The sequence below is a fragment of the Falco rusticolus genome, chromosome 9, assembly GCF_015220075.1.
Source record: "Falco rusticolus isolate bFalRus1 chromosome 9, bFalRus1.pri, whole genome shotgun sequence".
Taxonomy (NCBI): domain Eukaryota; kingdom Metazoa; phylum Chordata; class Aves; order Falconiformes; family Falconidae; genus Falco; species Falco rusticolus.
Window position 1 is genome coordinate 47,520,549 of NC_051195.1, and position 24,179 is coordinate 47,544,727.

At 50.0% G+C, this 24,179-nt stretch overlaps 1 protein-coding gene across 2 annotated transcripts; it reads right to left on the minus strand.

Moving 5' to 3' along the window:
* PPP1R26 (protein phosphatase 1 regulatory subunit 26) lies at positions 1-9,639 on the minus strand. Of its 2 annotated transcripts, none has more exons than XM_037400072.1 (3): positions 9,431-9,639; positions 2,253-6,368; positions 1-1,986 (listed from the first exon to the last, which is right to left on the minus strand). In XM_037400072.1, the coding sequence occupies exons 2-3, from the start codon at positions 6,305-6,307 to the stop codon at positions 1,977-1,979; spliced, it is 4,065 nt and encodes a 1,354-aa protein (XP_037255969.1). In that variant the 5' UTR covers positions 6,308-6,368; positions 9,431-9,639; the 3' UTR covers positions 1-1,976. The 2 variants fall into 2 exon arrangements, with proteins under 2 accessions (XP_037255969.1, XP_037255968.1); XM_037400071.1 differs by having other exon boundaries at positions 1-2,003.
* Between the last annotated feature and the right edge of the window lie 14,540 nt (positions 9,640-24,179).

Genomic DNA, 24,179 nt, shown 5'->3' on the forward strand with positions numbered 1-24,179 from the left:
TCTGGTTTCATGGTCCATGGTCAGAACCCCATTTATTAAACATTATAAACTTAGCAATGTACACCATTTCCTATATACAAATCAAGTTTATCAATTTAAAAAAGTGCTGTTTAAAATTAGGTTTTATTTAAAGCACAAGATAATCAGAATTGTATCTTAACTGAATCAGTTCACTAGTAGTATTGAGAACACAGACACATCGACAGGGGCACAAAACACCTTTTAAGTCTTAATGTTGATTTACTGAAAACTTTGAGGAGAAACATTCAGCTTATTTTATACAAACAGTACATAGTGCTTCCACCATGTCTATTAAAGTTAAGTATATGGTTTAATCCTTTTAAAGCAAGGTACTCGGAAAACTTCTATTTTAAAATACCAGCCTATTTACCTATTCCAAACAAAAGGCCCAAATCCTGCAACTGAATCAAGGCAGACAAAAATATATGCCTGTGTAGAGGGACTGCAGGCATGTGAGCTAAGTAAAAAACACTTTTCCAAAGTATCCTACCACAAAAATGAGATGATCTAGCACACCCATCTTTTAAACAAACCAACCAGCCAACCTAAAGGACTATAAAAAGGTGGCCAGAGAGTAAGAAATGTCAAGTGACCACTATAAACATGTTTAAAATGTAACTGCACAACAGTATAAACACACAAACAATGTTGTTTATTTCTCTACATGCCACAGTTACTTGTTCCATTCTATGCTACGCCGTAGTTTGCCAATATTCTGCAAACACGATCACACCAGGGATACTATGCAATACTGGATCTGTTCTTGATGCTTTTGCTCCATTTTGCAACATTAAGGCCAGCCTCCAGGCTGCTGAACTGACTGAGAAACAAACTGACACTAAGTGGTAGTTTGGCTGAGAGAAATTCTGTAGAAGACCAGATTGAGAAGACATCGCATCAATTCACAGGGACAAGATGTAAGAACAAACTACTCAAAGGACTTCACTAAACACAAACAAAAAGGAAACAACCAGCCAATAGCTTAAATTCACACTTCTTGGATTTTTCAGTGAAACCAGTGTGGGGGCACTTTTTTTTTTTATATGAACGTGCTACTTCAATCCCATTTAAAGTTAGTACAAATAAAAAGATAGTAGTGAAAAATTGCTTTATTCTGGCTGCTGGAAATGGAGGCAGACAAAGTGTTACCAGTATGAAAGAACAGTGCTGAAAATATCCTTGGCGTTTGTGTTAGACACTTCCTACAGCAAACCTAGCTTTGTTCTATTGCACAAAAATTGTTAATGAAAATAAAAAGTTCACAGAAATGTAACATTCTAGAAACCACTTTTGAAAAAGGAAAGTAAGGGCACTCAATTCAAGAAAGTTCATTCAGGAAACCAAAAGCCATCCTGTGGGTAACTGCAGGGCATCAAAATCAGCCTTCAGAATAACGAGGAATTGTTTCAGCCTTGCAGGCCCAACAGTACGGAAATCTAGCAAAATCCACAGAAATCACGATGTCTGAACAGACACACTCCTTCACTTTCTCAAACTGCCATTGTGCTTGGAATCACCCGCTAGCGGGAGGTTTCAGGTACTCAAAAGGTACTTTCAGCCGCTGAGATGGCTTTACACAGGACGTGCAGACAGACTGATCCACTTTATTTCCCTGAATTTGCATGTGTATCTTCAAGGATGGATCTCCCCACCTACCGCTGTGCTGACATTGCCGGAGTTCTGCTGAGTGAACTTGCCCAACAGTCCTCAGGGTGGGAGAACTGAGACCTCACGACACAGGATTGTCCTAAGGCAGCTTGAATGTGGCTTGAACGGGAACAGATGTCAGATAATCTGCTTCAAAAGTGTAGCATCGCCATCAAATGCTGTGTTTTTCTAGGTTCTCTAACAGATTGCCAAATGTATTCTGTGCACAAACAGGTTTCCTTTTGATATATGACTCGAGGCCTCATAACTTAAAGCGTGATTAGCCAGTATCTTCTTATCTACAGTAACTACAGCATCCTGTAGAAATGCAAGCCCTAAAAATCATTATAAAAATATTTTCTTAGAGCACTTTAAATAATTTACAAAATTCTACAAAAACTATGTATGTTTATCCATGATATCCCTGTTAAATAGAAGCATTTTTCACATTAGTGTGTATATGATATACAGATATCAGTGTCTCCCACCGACTCTCCTTTCACGTCTCAAGTTTTATCTGGGTAGTTACAATGATAGTTATTTTCTAAAAAGACTGTTACTGTAAAAAAAAAAAGTGTACTTACATATTTGAAACCTTTCTTTTCAAGAGGGAATCTGGGCAGTCCCCTGCAGGTAGGTCAGTAAATTCTGCACAGGTTTTGTCTGAAACTTCCTGCCCTTGGTCCACTTCACAAGCAGTTTCCCTATTCTGCAGGACAGGCATTTTTCCTTCCAAACTGGAGCTGGAGACCTGAATTTCTTCCTGCCTGTCACTGTCCTGGCAGATAACTTCCTCCTTCTTAATGCACATCTGCACACCGTTATCTGCACATGCTCCTCCACTAGTTTTATCCGCTGCTACTGCGGTCACATTTAGTTCCTGCAGTGGGCAACCTGAACTTGGATCTGGCCTCTTGTCCTGCTGGTTATTGTCTCCCTTACTGCACGTGTGTATACTTTGCTGAGATGCGTCTCTGCTAACTTTATCCACTTTTACCACTACTGTACTGTGTTCAGGGCATGGGGGATCTAAACCTGAATCAGCCCAGCTATCTTTGTGGGTATCTCCTTCCTCGATCCACATCTCTGTGTTCTCAGCTTTGGATGTTCCTCTGCAAACGTTATCTGCTTTTACTGCTGCCACGCTCTGTTCCTGCAAGGGGAGACTCGAATGTGAGTCTGACTGGTCTCCTGAAGCGCTAGCCTTTCTGGAACCCTCTGCTTCCTCTTCGATACACAAAGGAGCAGTTGCCAGGCTTTCACAAGTTTCTGCTACCTGGGTACTTGACACTTCCACAGTGAGCTTCTGAGAGAAGTTAGATTCTTTTATTGCTGTCGTACTCTCCCCACTAAGTTCGCCTTTCGGCAAGGGGGCTTCTTTTCCCTGGTTAAGCATGTCTGTATCCTGTGAAGCAACCTCTGTCCCTAATGCACCGCTCTGGGCGAGCAAACGCTCTGCCTTCTGCCTTTTGTTCAAAAGCATGGACTTCTTCCTGTCCCGAGCATATTTTAGACCTGCAATAAATTTACTCGAAATTTTTAGGTGAAAGGTATTCTTTCTTTTAGATCTAGACTTTGCATTGATTACTTTTCGTACTTTACAACCTTCATTTTTGCTGGTTTTAGGTGGAAGCGTTTTCTGCACTGACTCTGTATGAGGGACATCCTTTTTACCTGTTGCATTTCCAGCTAACTCACCAGCAGCAATACCTTTAACCCCCACCACTCCTTGCTTAGCTTTCGACTGACCAGTAGTATGAAGATTAACATTCTCTGCAGAGGAAGCAGATTTCCCACTGCCTTGTAACATTGCACTTTTCCCTTCTGTTCTCGGAGAGTTCTTCAACTCATCAGTTTGCTGAGACACCCCAGACTTTTTACTCTGAGCCAGCATGAGGTCAATCTCATTTTCAACCGGCTGTTGCTTTGCTTTTCCTTTATTAGCAGTTTGTTTGGTCACTCTCAGTAAGTCCAGAGTTGTATCATCTTTTTGTATCTCTGGATTGCTTGCAGAGTCTTTAGCCTTTTCTGCCAAAAACTTCCTAATTTCCTGTTCGATGCTGTCATCACTGTCCACTGAACTGCTGTCATCAGCATCTGACACAGCTGTGAAAGTACCTTTTCTATTTTTAGCTACGTGCAGGTTATTCTGGTTTGAGACTGGTTTAGGTTTATACCCTTTTTTAAGTTGTAAGTTAAACTCTAAGTTCTTCATGGTTTCCGGTTTTTCACTGGTACATTTGACATTTATGTTGTCTGGAGGATTTCTGACTGCATTCTCTTTCACAGCTTTTCTAGGTTTTGAGAGGCAGCTTTTCAGTAGCATGGGATTTTTACATTTCCACTCGTTTTGTTGGAGGCTACTAAATTCATCTAGCAGCTGAGTTTCCGTCTCGCTAAACCTGACTCTCTTCTTGCACTGAGATTTCTGGTCCTTGGACTTCTTCTTTAATTTTCTTTTAGACCGTAAAAGGTCCTTGATAGCACTATCAAGGTCCTCATCGCTATCCAGAGAACTGCTCTCATCATTCGAACCATCCCTCTCTTGTGTTTGGATGGTATTTTTCATGAGCTTTGGCGCACTACTCTGAACCTGCACGAAAGGATTTACGGAGTCCAAGGCCACACATCTGCCATCAGATCCAGTTAGTTTGGAAGACATCAGCTGCTGCTGCTGCCTGGTTTCTTTACTGCTGAGCCTCTGAGCATCACAGAGTTCTGTGGGGCTGCTCAGGGCACACTCCTCTTGGAGCACAGGAAATCCTGAGTAGCTACCTGGCTGGAAAAGTCCTATGTCCAGCTGCTCAGGTGGTTTTGATGCCCCTTGTTTCGCTATTCTGCCTTCCCTTTTAAGTCTCCTTTTACGACTCAGTGATAGCTTCAGTGTTTTGGGAAGAGAAGGCTCAAGGGTACCAGTGAGGCTGTTTTGATCGGAAGGCAAAGGCATCTGGATTGAGTGTGACAGGCTGGGAGGCTTTGTTCCAAGGTTTTCTGACTGTGCTTTCAGAGCCAAAAAAGCCCTGATTTCTTGCTCGATACTGTCATCGCTGTCCACAAGGCTGCTGTCACTTTCACAATGGGAGGACGAGAGAAGCTGGGGAGAAAAGGAGTAGTCTGCAGTGAGTGATTTGTTGTCACTTCCCATTTGGGATGGCATGATTGTTTTGGAAATATCAAGGATAGCTTCTGCACACATGAGTTCTGCAGATGTGTCTGCTCTGCAAGAGGCCTGCAATGTGAGCTCACAAGCAGCAATCTTGTTTTCTGGAAGTGCAAAATGTCTGGCTTTTTTCAGTGGTTTAAACAGATTGTTAAATTCATTGCTGGTGCTTTCTAATTCTGTTGACTTTGAGTTAATTTCTTTCCTCTTGTTGCCTGTAGGGCTTTTATGAATTTCTGGTGAGGCACTTTTTGTTGAGCTAATTGTCAGGCTCGCAGAAATGTCTGCCATCCCCTTTGTATCAAATTGTTCCCTCTGCAAAGGGACACAGTCTGTTGCATGACCTGCCTCCTTCCTGATTTTCTCCAGCTGATAAAGCTGAATGGCTTCTTCAATGCCATCATCGCTACTTGAGTCAGATGCGTGCACGCTCTCGTTGATAAGCACTCTTCTTGTCTCCCAGTAATTAGCTCCACTTTCTTCATTTTGCTCTACTAACCAGGGCTGGCTGGCAGTGGCCATTTCCAGATACGCTTGGTTCACTTGGCTGAAATCACTAGGCTCTGCCTGGATTTTGGACTGCAAACACTTGGACTGTGTGCTGGTTTTCTGTAGCTTGGCATGGTGTCTCAAGAGGAGTGCGTTACAACCTTGCTTTAGAGCACCACAGTTTGTTTTGTTTGTTGTTTCTTTGTTGCATTTTAGGACAGATCTGGCATGGGAATCTTTTTTATCCTCCTCAGTTACACACTTACTAATTTCTTGCTGCTTCTTCTCATTCAAGAACTGCACTATTTCAGCCTGTATGCTCTGTTCAAAAGAGTCATCGCTACTGATGCTCTGAGGGGAAGCAGGTTGTAGCCTTTTACCAATTCCCAGGTGGTCAGACAGGTACTCTTCAGAGAGCATCTCAGCTTTAAATTTCACGGGGAGCAGGTTACTAGCCATTTTGTTCTGTGAGAATTCTCTCTTAAACCTTTTGTCTCTGCTTAAATTTTCAGAACGCTCTGCACTCCTTTGCAATGACTGGTCACTTCTGCTCTTTGCTTTCAAGTACTCTTGAATAGCTTCCTCTATACCTCGGTCAACAGAATCGTCACTATCAGAATCAAGCAAGAGAGTCCCAAACCCCACGTTCTCTTCCACTTCAGTGTCATCTGAATCAGCAGGGCATCCACACTTGGTATACTGAGGACGCTTCTGTAGCAATGCGGTGCTAGATGCGACCCTGTTACTAGTGCCCTTTTCACCCTTTTGTTTCTTCTGCATAATACAATCATACTCATTGTTCATACCCAGGGGAGACTCTTGACTTTGCAGGTTGTTTATGATCATCTGAACTTTCGCACTTACAGAGGTTCTAGTGACGTCCCCTTCGGATTCAGAGAAGCAAACGGGGTATCTACAATTCCTTGCTGGTCCAAAGGACTCCCATTTTGTCTGAAGAGCTACCAGAGGAGAAGCATTCATAAGGAACATTCTAGCAGACAACAGCGAAGTCCACAATGGAACAGATTTTCAAGCGGGGCTCTCTTCCATCCTACAACAAGAAAAAAAGGAGGAAAGTATTTTTTATTATGCATCTACCTTCTAGAAGTTCCATGCAATAATACTGGTTACATAAATTGCAAATCATTTACGCTCAGACATACTATGCCAGATAATCACAAGAGTTACTCCTCAACATCACTTTAACGGGTAAATCAGTCACTACTGCCATTAAGGATAAGACAAAGCACTCATCATTTGTGGTTTTCAGTACTTTCTGGCACAACCATAATCCAATTCAGGTAATTATCTTCACTTCTGAAACTCCTCCTGCACTTTCCATCGAAGGCTGCGCTCTTTACCTATGTTCCTAAGTAACCTAAGTAAGACCCACAGAGAACAACCCTGAAGATACTTCAGTGCAGAGGTGTGTGTGATCCCCTTCTGCACTAACATTGTCCAAATATTTTTGCGTGAAATATTGGCAAGACAGAAAGAACAATTTTAAGGGAACCTTTCATAAAAAAAGTGGAATTGGTGGGAGTGGAAAGCCCTGCAAAATACTTTGCTCCCTGTGTTTCCTTTGGCATAATTGCCCTTTTTAAAGAACTCCCACCGTGCGTAGCTCAGCTTCTTAGTTGTGATGAAAGCAACGTTGACTATGTCCACGTAGTATAAAATGGACAGATGTGAAGCAAGCCTGTCTGTGATCTGAGATGGTGGAACACAAACCAACACCTATTCAAAGAGCGGAGTAACTGTGTTAGCATGATGCCTGGACTCACACACTAGCACGACACAGCTTTTACTAGTTCTGGCTTGGCATTAAACACATACAGCTGACGGACTTGGGGCAGCTCAGAGAGGAAAGGGAGCTTATTTCTTCCCCAAAAATACTACAGAGCAATAACCCTCAGACATCAAACATTCTGGCCTCACTGCAGGATAAAAGCTCTTGATATACATAAATATTCAGGAGTTTGCAAAAGCAGGACGAAGATTATGAACTATTCTTTGTGCTACAGCAGAAAACCCAAACAGAATGAAGCCCCGTTTGGTGGAACAATGAAAAAAAGCCATCCAGAAAATGCCAGATAACACCCCAAAGAGTCCCACAGTCCCACGAGGACCGAAGGTTTCACCTGCAGCATCATTTGGTAGGATCAAACCAGCATCTGGCTGACAGAAGGCAGACAGCAAGCCCAACAAAAACCTACAGCAGCTGGGTGGTTCTTCACACCCGATCCACAGTCTCGCACCCCAAACCCAACGAACCCCCACTGCAGCAGGGCGCTGGACTCTACCGACCTACAGAGACATGCTTCTGTCTCCAAGTACTCTCCGACCTTGCCTTTGTCAATTATTCTCTAGTTCTGGTTTCGAATTAATCAGTGGCAATAAATATTTTAAAGAATTAATGATTCCAAACTCTGTAAAACTTATAACTCTATTTATTTGCTCCCAAGAATAAGGTAACAGACAACTAAGGAAGTCGATTCTTTATCGCTTTTTAGAAGAGCACGGTGCTCCAACAAAGAATACGACTTCTGTCAAAATTATTCTGGGACCTGCACTCAGGCAGCAGTTTTATTGCCATCTTGTTACCAGACCAGAATATTCTTTAAATCTTGTTGACCAAGGCAGGGTCAGCCTGAACATGCCTTACATGACATCTGCAGAGCACTTAGCTCCAAACACACCACTGATAATGCTTTTGCCGCTTCGTTCACCGGTTCTCTGCCGCAGAACATCTTAGCAGAATACACTTTAGTAGTGCAAGCTCTGGACATCCGTTTCTGATTTTCTTTTCCTCAGTGATAACTCATCTCAAAACATAATTCCTGCAGAATTAAAATTTTAAGTATAGTGATCAAGAACATCCCCGCTGGCTGGCTGGTACCCGGAGCAGCCCAACACACACTACTTTAACTTCAACCAAAGATTAAGTTTAGACTGACTCCAGCTCCGTGCACACCAATAAAGCACCGTGCTCCCGAACGTTCGTGTATTTGGCCACGGATAAGCGGGAAGGCACCTCACCAGCAGCCACCACGGCTCAGAGCCCCAACTTCCAGAAAGGTGTGAATGAACGCACGATTTCTTAAACGGCCTCCAACACATTCACTAGGGCAAACATACGTTAAAAACATTTTTCCTTGTAATAAGCAGCTAAGGATGAAAAAAGACAGAAATCAGAATACCTAATTATCTTGAAGAAATGCAATTAACACGCACAAGCTCCCAGCTTCATTAAAAAAAACAACAACAAACCCCAACTTATTTCCTATTTAACCTATTTCCACAGTTTCCAGGAAAGGGGCAGGTGCCTTCGTTACCCCACGCCCAGACTGCAGCTGCCCTGCAAGAACTGCGGGGGGGTGCGATGGACTGCCCGGCCCCAGCACCCCAGCCAGGGCACCCACCCAGGGGTGCGGGCTCTGGGGGGCACCCACCCAGGGCACCCATGGGGGGGCGAGGGGACACCCGGGGGGGGGGGGAGGCGAGGGGACACCACTGGGGCATCTGGAGGCTGCCTGAGGGGGAATGTGAGGGAATACCTATGTGGGGGGCAGCCAGAGGGGAAAAGGGGACACCCACTGAGGCGAGGAGGAGAGGAGGCCCTCACAGAGCTGGGGGACCCACGGAGGGGATGAGGAGGGGGGGGGCACCCACGGAGGGGGTGAGGAAGGGACACGACGGGGACTGGCCGGGGGGCACCCCCCGGGGCTGCCTGAGGGGCCAGGCACGCGGCGGGGTGTCCTCCAGAGCTCCGTGAAGGGAAACGAGGACACCCACCCGGGGGGGGGGGGGCGGGAGCAGCAACCGGAGCGCTGTCAGGGGCCATGAGGGGACACCCACCCGCGGGGGACACCCCCAGCGGGGCTGTGAGGGGACACCCACCCACGGGGGCCGCCCGGCGGCGACGTACGCGGGGCCACCGCCGCGGGGCGCCCCGCCCGCTGCCCGCGGCCAGCCGGGCCCTGCCCGCGCCGCCATGGCTCCCCCTTCCCGCCTTCCGCCGCCCTCGGCCGGCCGCGCCGGGCCCGGACCTGGGCCTCGGCCTCCGCCTCGGCGGGGCCCCGCCGCGCCGCCCCGGCCGCCCCCGGCGCTCACCTGTGGCCGCCGCCGCCGCGGGGAGAGGCCGAGAGGGGTGGCGGTGGGGGCGGCCGAGCCCGGGCTCACCGCTCCGCCGGGCTCCGCTCCGCCGCTGCCCGCCGCGCTGGTGCAGGGGCGGGCGGCGCTTCCTTCCCTGCCCCCGGGGAGCGGGAGGCATGCGCCGCAGGGCTCCGCCGGGGAGGCGGGGGCGACCGCCCGGCCCTCGGCGGCCGCCGGCTCTGCCCGCCGGAGCGGCGGGGCGGGGGGGGGGGCCGGGGCGGGCGGGCACAAAGGCAGGCGCGGCCGCTCCAGGGGGAGGCTGGAGCCGGTTCGGCGCCCGGTAGCGGACGGTCCGGCGGGGAGGAGCGGGGCTCTGGGGCCCTTTGCAGGCGCGGGGCGAGGTGTGGGCCGCAGCCCTGGCCCTGCTCGGCACCAGGCTTGCTCCCTGGGCGTTTGGGACCGGAGCCGAGCGCAGCCCACGGCAGGAGAGTAACTCGGGGTGCAGCGGGGGAGGCTCTAAACACGGGCACGACGCGCCACTGAGTGTCCCAGACCTAGAGTTTGGGGATGCAGGACCAGGGCAGAGGTTGAGAGCTGAGGCCTGTTTTTTCAGTAGCTGAAGCAGTTGGTGCGCGGGCTCCCGGAGTTACCAGGGTATCGGAGCTTTCACGTAGGGAAACAGGAAAGTTTTAGTGCTCTGTCTCTTCTCCGCGTGGCTGGTGAGCAGCTTTTCCCGAGGATGCGCTGCCAGCCGTGTCCTATGATCCCTGTGCTTCCCGAGCAGAACCAAGCCACAGGTTCCTTCTTTTTTGGGACACCAGTTTCAACCTGCTCATTCACTAAGAAACAGAGTGAGTCATAACTCTCGGTTTGTATCACAGGCAAAGTTTTCATTCCTGCTTTCCGGCAAACAAAATCCTGGTGCCTGAACCCAAAGTGCTGCCTATATTCCCTTTGCCAATGCGTTTTTTTTCTCCTGTGATGCTACAGAGGGAACCAGCATCTTCTGGCTGGGTGTTGCCAAAATCCCATGGGAAATGCTCAGGCTAGGAGATGTCAAGTGAACAGCAGTGGGGAACAGCAGGTACAAAGGGTCCCAGGCTGAAAAATGGGGTCCCAGCCCGTGGCAGTGCAGATGGGGCACCGTGCTTGTACCCCACTGGGCTCCTCTGCCCTAAGGGAAATTACCGCGGGTGTACAAGAGAGTAGTGGATGTCAGAATCAGGCCCGTTATCCTTAACAGGTGTCATCACATCTAATTATTCATTTTCTGTGTCACTTTTCATTCAAAGCTCCAGACACTTTGCTTGACTGATGTTGCCGTTTCTGCCGCAGCTCTGACAGCCTGTCGCAGCACCACAGCACAGCTCAGAAGTTTTTTTAATTCAAGAGTTAGATGGCAATTTCCTTACACAGTGATAAACACCGGTGAGCATTTAGCCTGGCTCCGAGGTGAATATATTCTGTCCTTGCAGGAGAAGGTGCTGCTGGCAGACTGAACCTCCCCTGTCCCTGTCCCCAGTATCGGTGCAGGGTTGGTGCCAGATACCGTGCCGTGCATCTGAGCTGCAAGGCTCTTCAGATGTTTTTGTGCTTACTCTGTGGGAACACACATCGCAAGATGTGGGGCTGACATATGCTGAGTGCTGTGGAACAAATTTCCACCTGCTTTTACCCCAGAGATGCTTGTTTTTGGGAACACATGTATTTTCATGCCCTGAGCAACTGCGCCTTTCCTGGATTCCAACCTCACATTCTAGGGATTTTTTTTTCCCCAGGAATTCTCTACCTACCAATCCAGGTCTGACCCTGGGGGTGTGGGACAAGACCATGTTTCAAAGTGTCAGACACAGTTATAGACTCATATTAATTTATCTGCTGCTCTTACAATAGATAAAATGGAGCCGCTAAGACTTGGCCTGTGTGTTCTTGTCCCTGGGATATGTAATATGCTTTTATATTCTGAAATGGCTCGCTCGAACAGGACTGCTGAAAACAGCACAGCCAGCATCTGTGTGCAGAAGGAAACAATGAACTTGCTTTTCCTTAGCTGCAGAACTGCAGCCCGGAGGTGAGGACACTTTGCTCCTTTTACCATATCCTCCTAATGCCACGCCAGAGGAAAGAAAGGGCTCTTGTATTCATGTGTCCTCTCGGGCCAAGCCAATTTGCATGTGAGTGCACTTTAAAAATAAAATTAAAGTCAAAGCTATGGCCAGAGGCCTGATAAATGTTTTTGTGCACATGCAGTTGCTTGGAAGGGGGGAGGCTCGTTGCCGCTGGAGAGCTCTGCTGTTACCAGCGGAGGTGGCATTTTATGGCTCTGCAGAGCAAGTTGCCTCCATGTGCAGCCTTTGACTTGAAAGAGGAGCAGAGCCTCTCCCCAAGGTCCCATTAGGGATGATTTGTCTTCCTGATCCATGATCTTTGCGGAAATGAGAGCGGTGGTCCCATCCCTGTGTCCCCGCTGAACGGATGACAAAGTCATGAGCGCTAATTGGACCTCTTGTTAGGATGGCTGGAATGGCTGGGAAACATTCATGTTTTCAAAATGAAACATCTTCCCTGACCTCAGGATCTGTTCATCCCATTTGCAGTATATTGCAGGGGGTAGGAACAGGTGCTCATTAGAGGTGGCTCTGGATACATTAGAGGCAAAAGCTGCTCTGGGTTATCAGAGGCTGAAAATAGAGCTCAGGTGATGCTTCACCACCCCACCCCCCCGCCCCCCCCCTCCAAGAAAGAGGACAAGATTAAAAACAAAATAGTAAGAATAAAAGGACTCACTTTGCAGATCTTGTTGTCAGGTAACCTGTGGCTTCCTGGGCAATTACAGTTCCTACATGGAGCTGTGTTAAAACACCAGGCATTTCTGCCACGCTGCTGTTTCCTTGGGAATATGAGTCACACCCAATGCTGGCTGAGGGCAGAGCCATGTCTAGGACAAGAGGGATGTTGATAGCCTCAGGTTCTACAAACCCTTTCCTCTGCTGGTGGCAGTTTTGCATTCCCCGAGCGCGTCTCTGGATTTTGGGGCAAAATCGGTCCACAGAAGTGAAATCCTCCTGTGATCATTGAGATTTTGTTGGAAGAAGCAGTGGGGAAAGGATGCAGATGGAGTCCAATCTGAACCTTGAGGTCAGTTAGTATTTGGGGTCCATCTATCATCTGGCTCCACCAAGCTTCAGGAGGCTCAAAACTTCTGGAAAAAGAGGTGTCAATACCCGCTTTAAAATAAATCAAGCGGGTTTCATACCTCTGGTTCAAAACAGGGCTCAGGTGTGCCTTGAGGACTTGTTTGCCTCTTGCACAAATTTTCTCATGCTACAAGCTGCAGTGAGCACCGGGCACATCCTGGGTGGCAGCAGATCTCGGGGAGCAGCAGGTCACAGCGGTGGCCCTGCTCCTATGTCCTCCTGCCCCACTCAGCTCCTTGTCTGATTGCAGGTGGCGTATTAGATGGAGTACAACTGGATTGTGTAGTAACATGGTAAATTGAAGAGTTTAGTTGTTATTTAATAAATGCCAAGGAGGCTCATGAGGCCTTGAACTTATAATGGAAAGATCTAATTTAGAAAAGAAAAGGAACAGAGATGTCTGTGAAAGCTGCCAGCAAACAGCTGGGTATTGAACACTGAACATTTCTATCTACCCTCTGAATGGAGCAGAGGTGGTGTGAGCTTCCTTACAGCTGGGTGCTGCCCGGGGAAGCAGCATCTGGGACAGGAGGATGTCTGAGGACAATTCTTGGCAGCTCAGTCCCGGGAAGCTCTGCTGTGTCTTGCCTTGACGCTGTTGCTCTAAATTGCTGTTGGATGCCAGATTTTTTTTTAGGAAAAGAGACCCACCGTCTCCATGAAACACATCGAGTGGAAAGTATAGCGCAGAGGCATGGCTACAGAACACATTTAATGTTTTTGAGTGAAATCTGAGGAACTTCCCACTCGTTACTAACCATTATACAGGCCACAGCTGAAGGTCTCTGTGGGACACAACTAATTGCTTTTGAAGATGTACCTTTTCAGTAGTAACTCCCAGTGTCGCTGGCATAAGAATACAACCTGAGAAATACAATTTAGTGCCAAGAGGTTTAATTGCAACCCTGACCTTTCCTTGCCATCGTATGGCAGCGACCTGTAAAATTTCGAAGGAAACAATGGCACCTCTCATATTTTGTACCTAGAACCTTTTAATGGTTTTTGTACCACTCATTCCTATATAGGTTAATTTATAAATTTTTCATGTTTACAAACATGGAAATGTGCCGTATGGGCTTTTAAGAGTTTTCTTTACGCAAGTCTTCCCTTTCTGTCCAGCTCTGTGGGCTTTGCTTTGAGGCAATGCTGTCTGTATTCCCACAAGGACATTTCCAGCTAGATCCCGTTCTTGTCACAATTCTGCTTCTGCCCATTAGGTGTCAGACTGTTATCGGCACAGTCTCCTCCCGTTCTGGGGCTTGGAAGAGGGATATGAGAAGCTGGGAGCTACCGTGGCTTATCTCGGGTGCTGGCTGCACGCTCGCCTATGGGTGCTACCCAGAAAGGGCAAACTGGGTGGAGTGGTGCTCATTGGGCCACCAAACTGGGACTTTCTGCTGGCCTTGGCCCAGGCTTTACCAGCTGCGGTGCAACCAGAGCCACTGCCAGCTCATCCCAGGGCTGCAGGCAGCAAGTCCTGCCCCAATCCTGCAGGGTTTTACAGTGCATTTGTATTTTAGATCATGCGTATTTGCATTCCACAGGTCAGGTCTTCATATTGCAATAGCTCCTTCCTTCTGCTCTTGGATCTGCAGGGTCACTGAGGTGCTGCCAGGGCAGTGATGTGCCTCACCACCTCGTCCATCATCCCCTTGGGAGCGAGCAGCTGAGTGGAAGGTGCCAGGACAGCTCAGAGATTTCCTGCGTCTCAGGGTTTGGGAGCACTGATGAATGCACAGGGATTCATTCAGGGACAGAAAGTCAGTCTTTTTTTTTCTTTTTAATGAAAATTTTAATGTGCTGTTTCCTTCAGCAACACTTTGATTTCAGCCACAAGCCAGGATATAAACACAGGCACTAGGTGCCATGAGCCAAGGTGGACGGTGATGAAAATGGGTCTGTGAGCTTTAAAATGGCCTATTTAAAGGGCAGGATCAAAGATGTGTGGTGGGGTAGATACCTTCCCCACTACACAAAGAAAAGCTATAATGAAACTGAGATGCTGTGCTTGCTATATATTTCAAAAGGAAACTGTTCTGCTTTGACTTTGTGCTGCAATCGCCGAAAGCTTGAAGGGGGCTGGGGGCGGAAAGGAAAACAGGTTGTGCTCCAGTTCCCCTCATTACTGCTCCTCTCACTCTTCTGCTGAGAAGTCCCAGCATGGCTGTGGACTTGTCCATCTGCAATTATCTGTGTCTTGCATTTACAGAGCGCCTTTCCTGGCCAGCTGCTTGTTTGGGAGCATCCCTGTAGCTGCCACGAGGCAGGGGGCTGATGGCTGACTTCTGTGGAGCAAATCCCGATTCCCAGCAGAGCTGTCCCGAGCGCCGTCCCAGCCCCTGTTAGCTCTAAGCCAGTGTTTCTAAGAGGCATCTTCACACGCAGGGAAGCTTTGCAGATCACCTTCAAGGAGTACTCTATTTTTAGCATCCATGGACTGTCTTGGCTGCAAACAAGTGAAACCTCTCTGCAGTGAATTCACAACAGGGCAACTGGCAAGTGTTCAGAGCCTCCGACTGAAGCGTGGCACAAAGGAAGCGATGTGTCCCCGAGGTCCCTGTGGAGCACGTCGAGTCCAGGCTGCCACCGTGGGATACTGCCTGCCCGGGGATGCTGGGGTGGGCAGCGGAGAAGGCAGGGGCCAGGGCCACGGTGCACAGCAAACCTCATTCACCGACGCCTTTGCAATTGCAAAATGCACTTTGAGCCAGCAGGATTTGATTAAGGATTTGCAAACAACTGCTCTTTGGTTCAGTGGTCAAAATGCTTCCTTAAATGTGTTTTGGAGCAAACCAAAGATCGCCACTGTTTTGAATTTTCATCAAACTGAAAAAACATGCTGGGCCAGAGAGTCTGTGCAATCCTTTGACTTGTGTTCTCCAGCAACCCAGCACAGAGCACATCATCCTCGGCAGAGCAGCCGTACAGAGCGAAAGCCGCCCTGCTGCTCTGCAGGGAGAAGGGACCTCCCAGAGCGGTTTCAGACTGGTTGAAGCAGTGTTTGGCAAACATGTTAATAGTAATTTTAAGTATTTATTTTTCCCCAGCCCTCGTTCTACTCTCCCTGAGGGCCAGTCGCCTCCCAGTGCTCCAGCCAAGACAGGCCCTGAGCACCCCCGCTTTGTGCTAGCTACATCTGCACACGCTCCACATTGGCACCCATGTGTGCTCCTGCTTTTACAGGGGGCTTTCAGGGCCGTGGCATATGCCCAGGGATGGTAATTTTGGGCTAAGTGCAGTGTCAGGTTCACCCCCTCATCCTGCAGAGCTGTCAGGGATGGAGGAGTCTTGACTGGGCACTGCAAAAGCCTTCAGTGCAACAGATCCATAACAGCTTTGGAAACAGAGCAGGAGATCAAATCCTGTCCTTCAGGTAAGTGTTAAGAAAAGCACGGTATTTGGAGAGGCATGCTCTCCTGGATTAACCTTGTGCTGCTGGACAGCCCTTTTGAGATGTTTCCTCATCCTGGTCTTGAATCCCCTGGCAATGGTCTGAGCCCCTTGGGGAATGACCCAAATCCTCTCGGATCCATCCAGCCCCCCTAGGGCAGCCGGCTCCGTGGCAGCAGGAGACTGGGAGCTGTCAAGCTGAGATGACAGCGTGAGGCTACAAACCTTCACTCCAAATGTGGCTCACAGACAGGGTCTAATGCTGCACCCAGAATCAGAGGGAAAAATAAAAGGCTCATTCCCAGTGACCTGACGTGCTTTGCATTTTGCTTGCTCCTCGCCACACCCTACACTGTGCAGGGTGAGGGCTGGATTTGACCCTCGGCCAGGCTTCCCTGCCTGCCATCCAGCTTGGCCATGGCTCGGAAAACCCACGGGCAGGGATGGGAAGGAGTGGAGGCAGTGCCCCAGGCTCCCAGCGCTGCCTCGGGCGAGCTGTGCGTGCAGCCACGCGTGGGATGGGAAAGCCGGAGCAGCTTGCAGACGTACGTGCCGCAGACCGGGAGGAAGGAACCGGCTGCAAGGAGCTTGTGGGAGGAGGAGGAGAAAACTGGGTGTCAGCAAACGAGGCAGATTGAGAGCTGAGATGTGTTAGTGGTTGTATTTGGGATATGATCAATGTTTCCTTGTGACTTGCACAATGTGCAGGGGCCTGAGTGGTACAAAAAAATAAAATAAGTGGGAATGGAGCTCCTACATCCCCTTATGCCGCAGGAGGCTGCAAAGGAGGGTGAAGCCCTCACACCCTGTGCATGGGCACAGAGCACGGGCTCACCTGGCTGCTGCAGGGCAGGAGGTGGGTGAGCTGGTGGGTGGCAGAGGGCAGCCCCCTGTCCTGGGAAGTGGTGCATGTGTGGCTGGTGGGTGCTGCCAGCACAGCCAACCCCATGGAGTACATCCTCCCTTTCCTCTGGATACCTGTGGGCATCGTCCTGATGATTTGGTCCTGAAATCTCTCTCTGGGAGGATCTCCAGCACAAGGGAAAAGCTGGTGTCAGCAGAAACCTGCCACTTGTTTGGAGTGCTGGGCAGCAGCTTGGCTTCGGCACCCTGCGGAAAGGGGAGCGCAAGGAGGAGCAGTGCTGCTGCCGGGGCGGGAGGAGCGGGGGCCTTTTCACCACCCACTTGCATCTCCAATGGTAATTCATATGAGTGTCACTGGCACATCTGTTCAGAGAGAGAGAGAAGTAATACAGGTCCAGCTGAGCGATGAAATTGCTTTCAGGGCTGTTGATTCCTGGCTCGGGGGTGTGCGGTCAGCTTGACTGCAGGCTGGGGATTTAAATTTATTTTTTCCCCTCTCCCTCGCCCTGTTCCTTGCAGCCAGGAGAGATCAGTCACATGTAAAGCAGGCAGGGCCAGTGTCTTTGAATCCTATTCCCCCTGTTCCCAATCTCTGGGAAAGACGGGCCATCTGGGCTGTTTCATGAGACGCTGAAATCGCTCATGCCACACTGAAGGATTTGCATCTCACTCATGAGTAGGCTGCTCTGCTCATCCTTTTCCTACAGCCCCTCTGCCTGCCTGGGTTTGGTCTCTGCTTTGGGACCCACAGCCGTTTCTCCTCTAGATGGTGCAGCTGCCTTTGGGCACCAGCCAGGCCCTGAGATGCAGCCAGACCCCAGCCCCTGTAGCAGAATAGGGATGCAGCCAGCCCCGGGTCTGCCCCACAGCTCCCCACAACCCCTTCCAGGTCTTTCCCGCTGGCAGGATAGGTGCTGTGGGGCACAGCCCCGCACATGTCACCTGCCTGAGGATCCGCGCCGGGTACCTGTGAAGCATCATTGCTCTGCCAGCCATGGGCATGGGGCTGTGTGGAACCGAGGGATGAGAAATCCATCGCCTGCTATTCCTGGCATCTCTGTCCTTGGCAAAGCACATCCTGGCAGTGCCCAGGGGAGATGCTGACAGACCGTAGCGGAAGGCAGAGGAGAGGGGACAGATCCTTGGGGTGACCCCGTGCCTTGCAGCAAGGGGGCTGTTTCCGTTCACACCGTGTGCGGAGCACGCCAGCCGGAGGAACCGCAATGCCATCATAGTCTTTTGTTAGAAACCCCGCTCGCCTGCCATCCCCTGACTCATCTCCAGGAGAGGAGGGATGCGGCTGCCAAACCTGCAGGGCTGGGCTGGAGAATGGCCCCTACAACGGGCAGCTCGAGGCTGGTACAGACCGAACTGCACCGTCCCACCTTGGAGGTTCAGCCTCTCTGCCCATCCGATGGCAGCAAGGAGGACACACACAGATGCTCTTCTCCTCCAGAGCCACTGCTGTAGGAGAAACATCTCCTTGCAGCAGCAGCAGGGCATTTATGACTTCGGGGTTGCATCAGGGCAGAGAGCTGGGTTTGCCAGCCTCTGTGAACAGGTGAGGACAACCATCGGTGAGCCGAGCAGATCAGGTCTGGGACCCTGCAGACACAAGGGGAACCCTAGGCAGTTGTCCCTGCAATCCTCCCCATTTGTTTAGGCCAAAACCAAATAAATACAAGCCTAATGATTTGAGTGAAACAATAGGAAAGGTTCCAACATAAAGAAAGATCTCCTATTAAGCTTTGCCGGCAAGTTTTACAGCCTGTATTTTAAATAAATGTTATGGGTGCATTTAAAAACACACCATATGTTCTCTCGCAGATCTTTCTGGTAGCTGCTATAGCATGGCTTTTGACTGGATCTCTTCCTCGCCGTCCCGCCAGCTTGCCCGGGTGTGTTTTGCCGTGCCGCCCATGGTGCCCAAGCCGGAGCAGAGCCCCATGCCCTGACTCCTCCTTGTACTGGTGAAGAAGCCATGTGCGGGACTTCCCGTGCCCGGTGGCACCAGTGTGTTTCTTGAAGTCTCTGCTGTGAGCATGGGTTGCAAAATAAACTCTTGTTAAAGGTTAGGGTGTTCTTGCCGGAGAGCCGATTGCCTTGATGGGGACCTGCCCCGCATCCCTGCCACAATGCCCATGGCTCTGCCAGCAAAACAGCCCAAAACCCACCTAGGCATTTTCTGTCCCCCTGGGGAGTGTGCTCCCAGTGGGAAGGATGAGCAGAGGGAAGGAAGGCCTGGAGCTGAAGCAGGATTTTGGATTTCTTAGTTCTTCCCGACCGCTGTAGATGGCACTCCGGCCCCGCTGCCCGCCCAGCTGCCAGCGCTGTAATGCATGCTGGCAAGGAGTCAGGGGATGAGCTCTAAGTTTACAGCAGATTTTCCCTTCTGACAGATTACTGCTTCATTTGTAAGAGGAGAACTTCTCATTAAGTACATTTTTGACATTTTGTTGAGAGGGGGGGGAAAAAAAATATCCTCGTGATGCCGAGCGTGCTGGAGTGCAAGTGCGGCTGAGTCTTCGCAGGTTTTGGGGGTTGGGGTTGAGGGGTTTTTTTATGTTGCTTTGGCACCAAAGTCCCTTTTCATAATTATTCAGCTCTGAGCACAATTGCTGCGGGTGGGAGGCATGTTTAAAACAGAACCCAGCTGAAAAGCCAGGAGGACTTTGCAGCAGCTTTCCGTTCCAGTACGCTCAGATTTCAATGCTAATCCAATAAGGTTTGATTAAAGTGCATTTTCAAGGCAAAATCAAATCTAACTGCTATTATCATTGCTCTCAGCACTGTGTGAGTGCCTGGGCATGCTGGGCTTTGCCTGTGCTCCAGGTTGGCGAGCGCAAGGCACAAGGTCTGTCCCGGCTCTCCGAGGGACCTGTGGTTGCGTGGCGGGGACCTGGGGATGTCCCCCATGCAGACCCAGTTTGCCTTGGACAAAGCTCTGCTCTTACCAGGCTCCCTTTGCAAGCTGTCCTAATTGTTAGGACATAATGAAGACTAATTTTAGTGTTAATTATGCAAATCAGCCTTGATGGGAAACTCCAGAGTGAGGTTATTATTGCTTTTTTTTCCAGGGTGGGGAATAGCCCTTTTGAAAAATCCTTTTTCTTGCACAACCGTGAGCCTTTCTTCCCCTTGGGTTTCTTTCAAGTGAAAAAATTGCTGAGCAAGGTTGTTGCCGTAAGCTCCCAGGACATTTTCATTGATCCAAATCATACTTCTAGAGAAAGCAAGTATCAAAAAGCACTGGGTGACGTTATAGATGTATTTTAATTATGAAAAATGTTGCAAGCAGCTTAAAGAAAGAAAGCACTTCACAAGAAAAAAGGAATTTCACATCTTTTCTTTCAGAAAACACTTCTTCTCATTATCCAAGCTGCTGAAACCACACGCTCCTCAGGGACAAGGACTGCGCCGGCTTTCAGCATCTCACACTGAGCGCAGCAGCAGCAACAACAAAATTGTAGTGAAGTGCCCTGAGATTTTTGTCTCCTGCACTAATGGCCTTTGTAGCCCAGACTCTTCCCACCCCCTGTGCAAACACAGGTATAAATCACCTTGCTGTTGTTGCTTTGTGCAGCCCACACGAAAGGAGGCTGCCCCAGTGATGCCCCGTGCTCCTGCAAGGAGCCGCTCTCTTCTTTAGGCACTTTCTTCAAGGAACACTTTTTAATCAGCTTTTGAAGAACATTTTGAAATGTGGTGATGTGGATGCCTGTTCCTCTTGGTGCTCCCTGCCCCATCTGCCTTTCAAAGCTGGGATAAACCCTCAGCCACTGATGGTTCAAAACCGCTTCCCTCCGCTGGTCCCAGGTGATGTCAGCCTCGGCAGTGACACAGGCAGCAGAGGTGGCCGTGGCTGCAGGAGCAGCACAAAGCGGCGATGGGTGTGGGGATGAGACCCTCTCCAGGCGAGCTGCCCCCTCCCTGGCACTGCCAGGGTTGTAGCTCCTCTTTTGCAGAGGTTGCTCGCTCCTTGCAGAGTGCCCGTCTCAGCAAAGCTGATCCAATCTTTCTCCCCTGGTGAATGACATACTCCTGCCTGAGAAAATCAGATTACGGTGTCTTTTATCCATGATGGCTTGGAGTGCTGCTGTTTACTTGTTTTAGGGAAGGAGTCTTGTAGACAGAGATGATCCTACTGGAATTTACCCTGGAAGATGATGTTAGGACTGAGTATTAAAGCCACACATGAGAAGGTGCTTTAAGCCACAGACTCAGTCACCTTCTCACCCACGGGGCCATCGCTGCTGACATGAGGGGCATCCACAGGGAGGAGAGAAAGGAGCTGCTTGCCCCCCCTCCAGGAGAAGTGCAAGGACTACCCAAGTGCAGATCTGTTACACCCCGAGGCAGGCTGAGTGGGCCCGGGAAAGGGTTTCAGGGCTTCTCTAGCGAGGGAGGGATGCGGCTCTGCACATGGTGGCACAGCTTCCAGCAGATGGTATACCCGTCTCATTGCACTTGATGGGGTGGTGGGAGAAGTTATTATGAAAGACTGCTGTGACATTCACAGCACAGATCTGCCAAATGGTGTCTAGAGGAGACGGAAGGAGCACATTGCAATGCTGCATAAATTGGTGCAGAGATATATCTATCGCTCTATTTCATAGCGGGGTGGAAAGAAGCCTTCGGCTAAGAGTGGAGGTTGTGTGTCCAGCCAACCCCCTGCTCGAGGCTGGCACCGAGCCCTCGGAGGAGCAGAGCATTCGAGTCCCTGTTGATGCCTTTTGCCATCAGGATGTTCATAATTTCTAAAAACCAGTCCTTCTGTGACAGTGCCTAGCTGCCTGAGACGAATGCAAGCGGGGGGGTCTTCCCAGTGTCCCTTGCAGCTTTCATCTGCAGGGGCTCTCATAGATGCCCTCCCTGTCCCAGCCGTGGCTGAAGGTCTCGTGGAGCCACGTAGACCCTCTGTCCCAAGAGCCCATCCTGGGGGAGCAAGGGCTGCCTGTCCCGGACCAGCATCCCTCCCCACCTGCACCGCAAGCCTGGGTCAGAAGAGGGCTGCGCTGTTGCTGTCTGTTATGTGGAGACAGTTTCTCCTGAGTTATTATTTCTGCTTTTTGGACAGAAAGCAAAACAAAATTCATAAAATTCCAGCCTCAGTGAGAAGATGGTTCACCTCAGATTTAAGTGGGATTTATTTCCCTGTTTTTCCCATTGCTTTGCTTTCAGGGTTGCTTCCCCTCGACAGCTTGACCACCCTGGGCAATGGAGCAGAACCATCGCAACAATCCTGCTCTTTCATTTTTGCTACTTGTTAATTATTTCCTTAGCTTCCTCTAAATCTTGATGAGGGGTTTTATTTTTCCATGGCAACTGCACCCGCGAGACCTCCCCACCCACAGACCCATGCTGCGCAGGTGTGCCGGAGGGCCACGCTGTACCCAGCTCAGCTCCGAGCAGGACCTGCTCCCTGTCAAAGCACCTGCCCTACAAATGCAAGGGGTTGGGGCATCAGAAAGGGCACATCTCCCACCGAGGCAGCAGCACAGGGCATCTCAGGGATGGATCCTCCTGCTTCTGCTGCGGTGCAGGGGCGGCTGGGGTGGTCTCCCTGTGGTGAAGGTGAGGTGCTCCCGGCTGGATGTGCGCCTTCGCTGCGGGGTCTCAGCAGCCAGGAAGCATCAACCTGGGAGTGGAAGCTCACCCTGTTCTCATAAACAGCTGATGAAAATTAACACCCACAGGATGACATTCATACCTACAAATTATCTCCACCATGGAGATGCAATTAAACAGGCTTCCACCGCAACAGCAGTCTAACGAGAAACCTGTGCAGCTCCCGCCCCATGGTGCCTCCTGTCCCTGTCCTTGGCCCCATGCCAGCTCCCCCGTACCCCAAGGTCCCTGGTCCTCCTCACCTGGGGCAGGATGGGTGCTGCTGACCCCGCCGAGCAGTGCGAGGGCTTGCACAGGGAGCTGTGCGTGCTACGGGCTGCTGCGTGTGGGTGTTTTTAATTCCTCAGGGGGTTTTCCAAGCGTGATTGGGAAGGAATCTGTCCTGCAGGTTGCAAGTCCCCAGATCTACAGCCACAGAAGGTGTAAAAGGGCCTGATCCTGCCCTGACAGCCAGAAAGCCACTGGCTTGAGGAAGGAGGCAGAGGTAAAGCAACTCTGTACGAGGGACTAGGGCTGAGTTCTAACCTCTTTTGCTTATCTCAGCAGGAAAATCCCAATTTCTGACTGTTCGCCGTCTCCCAGCAAACACCCACCAGCACCTCCCAAGTGCTGGCACCCACTGTCTGCATCCCAGGGTACCCAAAATGGCTCTGTGCCTTGAAACCACAAAGGAGGAGATGGAGATGGGGGGTCTTAGTGGAGCATGTGGCAGCGAGGGACTGCGGGAGCTCAGGGGACCCCAGGACACTGCGGGCTGAGTCATGAGGCTGGCTCCCTGGGGCTGCCTGGTGCCAGTGAGGCAGAGCCCCACCAAGCTCCCCCTGTCTTTCTGAGGGATCCTTTTCTCCCTCCTCAAATAGCTGGAGGTGGTGGAGAACCCCCAGGACACCCTAAATCAGCTTGGTAGGATGCCAGAGCAGAGACAAGCACTCCCAGGGACATCACGGAGAAGGATTTTGGTCCAAACTCTAGCATTTGCTCATTGCAGGTTTTTAGGAAGAAATAATTAGTGCTCTGTTTTTCACCAGGAGCTTCTCCCCCTCCATGCCCTCTTGTGCCAGGATGATGTGTCATCATGAGAAGCTGCAGGATCATTTCCATAAGATAAAAAAATAAAATAGCTCCTATTCATCATCAGGCTTTGTGCTAATAGCCTGTGCTCTTTAAAAAGGGAGCATGGCCGGGGCTGTTCCTGCTTCCATCTTGTGGGATAAAGGATCTCTTTGCACTCCTATAATAACCTCTTTCATCTGACGCCCTCAAGGTGCTTTTGGACATAAATTAATTAAGCCTCACAACACCCTGTTGAGTTCAAGCTCACTCAAGGGTTTTCATCGTGTGTTCAAACAATTCATTGCATCTTTGCATTGCCAGTTTTCAGCAGCCCAAGGGTTGTGTCCAGCTGGGGTGTGAGCGGGGCCCATTCAATTATTTCGGCCACGTGTTTCCTGCTCCTGCCATGGCTCAGGCTGCCCTCGGGGTTAATGCTATGTCCTTAGAGCCTCATCAAAAAGCACCTCAAAGCCACATGGGCTGAACCCAGGGCACAGCAGCTCCCCAAGGCTGTACAGCCTTGCCTGAACCTCTCAGCAAGTACTGAAAGAGCCACACAAGTGTGACTTTTCCATATTTCAGGATTTGGGGATTTCTGACCCATAGAGTGCCCCGTCGGCATCATCAAAGCTGGC

What these genes read in the sequence shown, in the direction of transcription:
- PPP1R26 (XM_037400071.1), bottom strand. Translation starts at nt 6,307, where the DNA reads ATGTTCCTTATGAATGCTTCTCCTCTGGTAGCTCTTCAGACAAAATGG. An exon ending in AAAAGAAAGGTTTCAAATAT is followed by an intron (nt 2,004 to 2,252) that starts GTAAGTACACTT and finishes AATGATTTTTAG; the next exon opens with GGCTTGCATTTCTACAGGAT.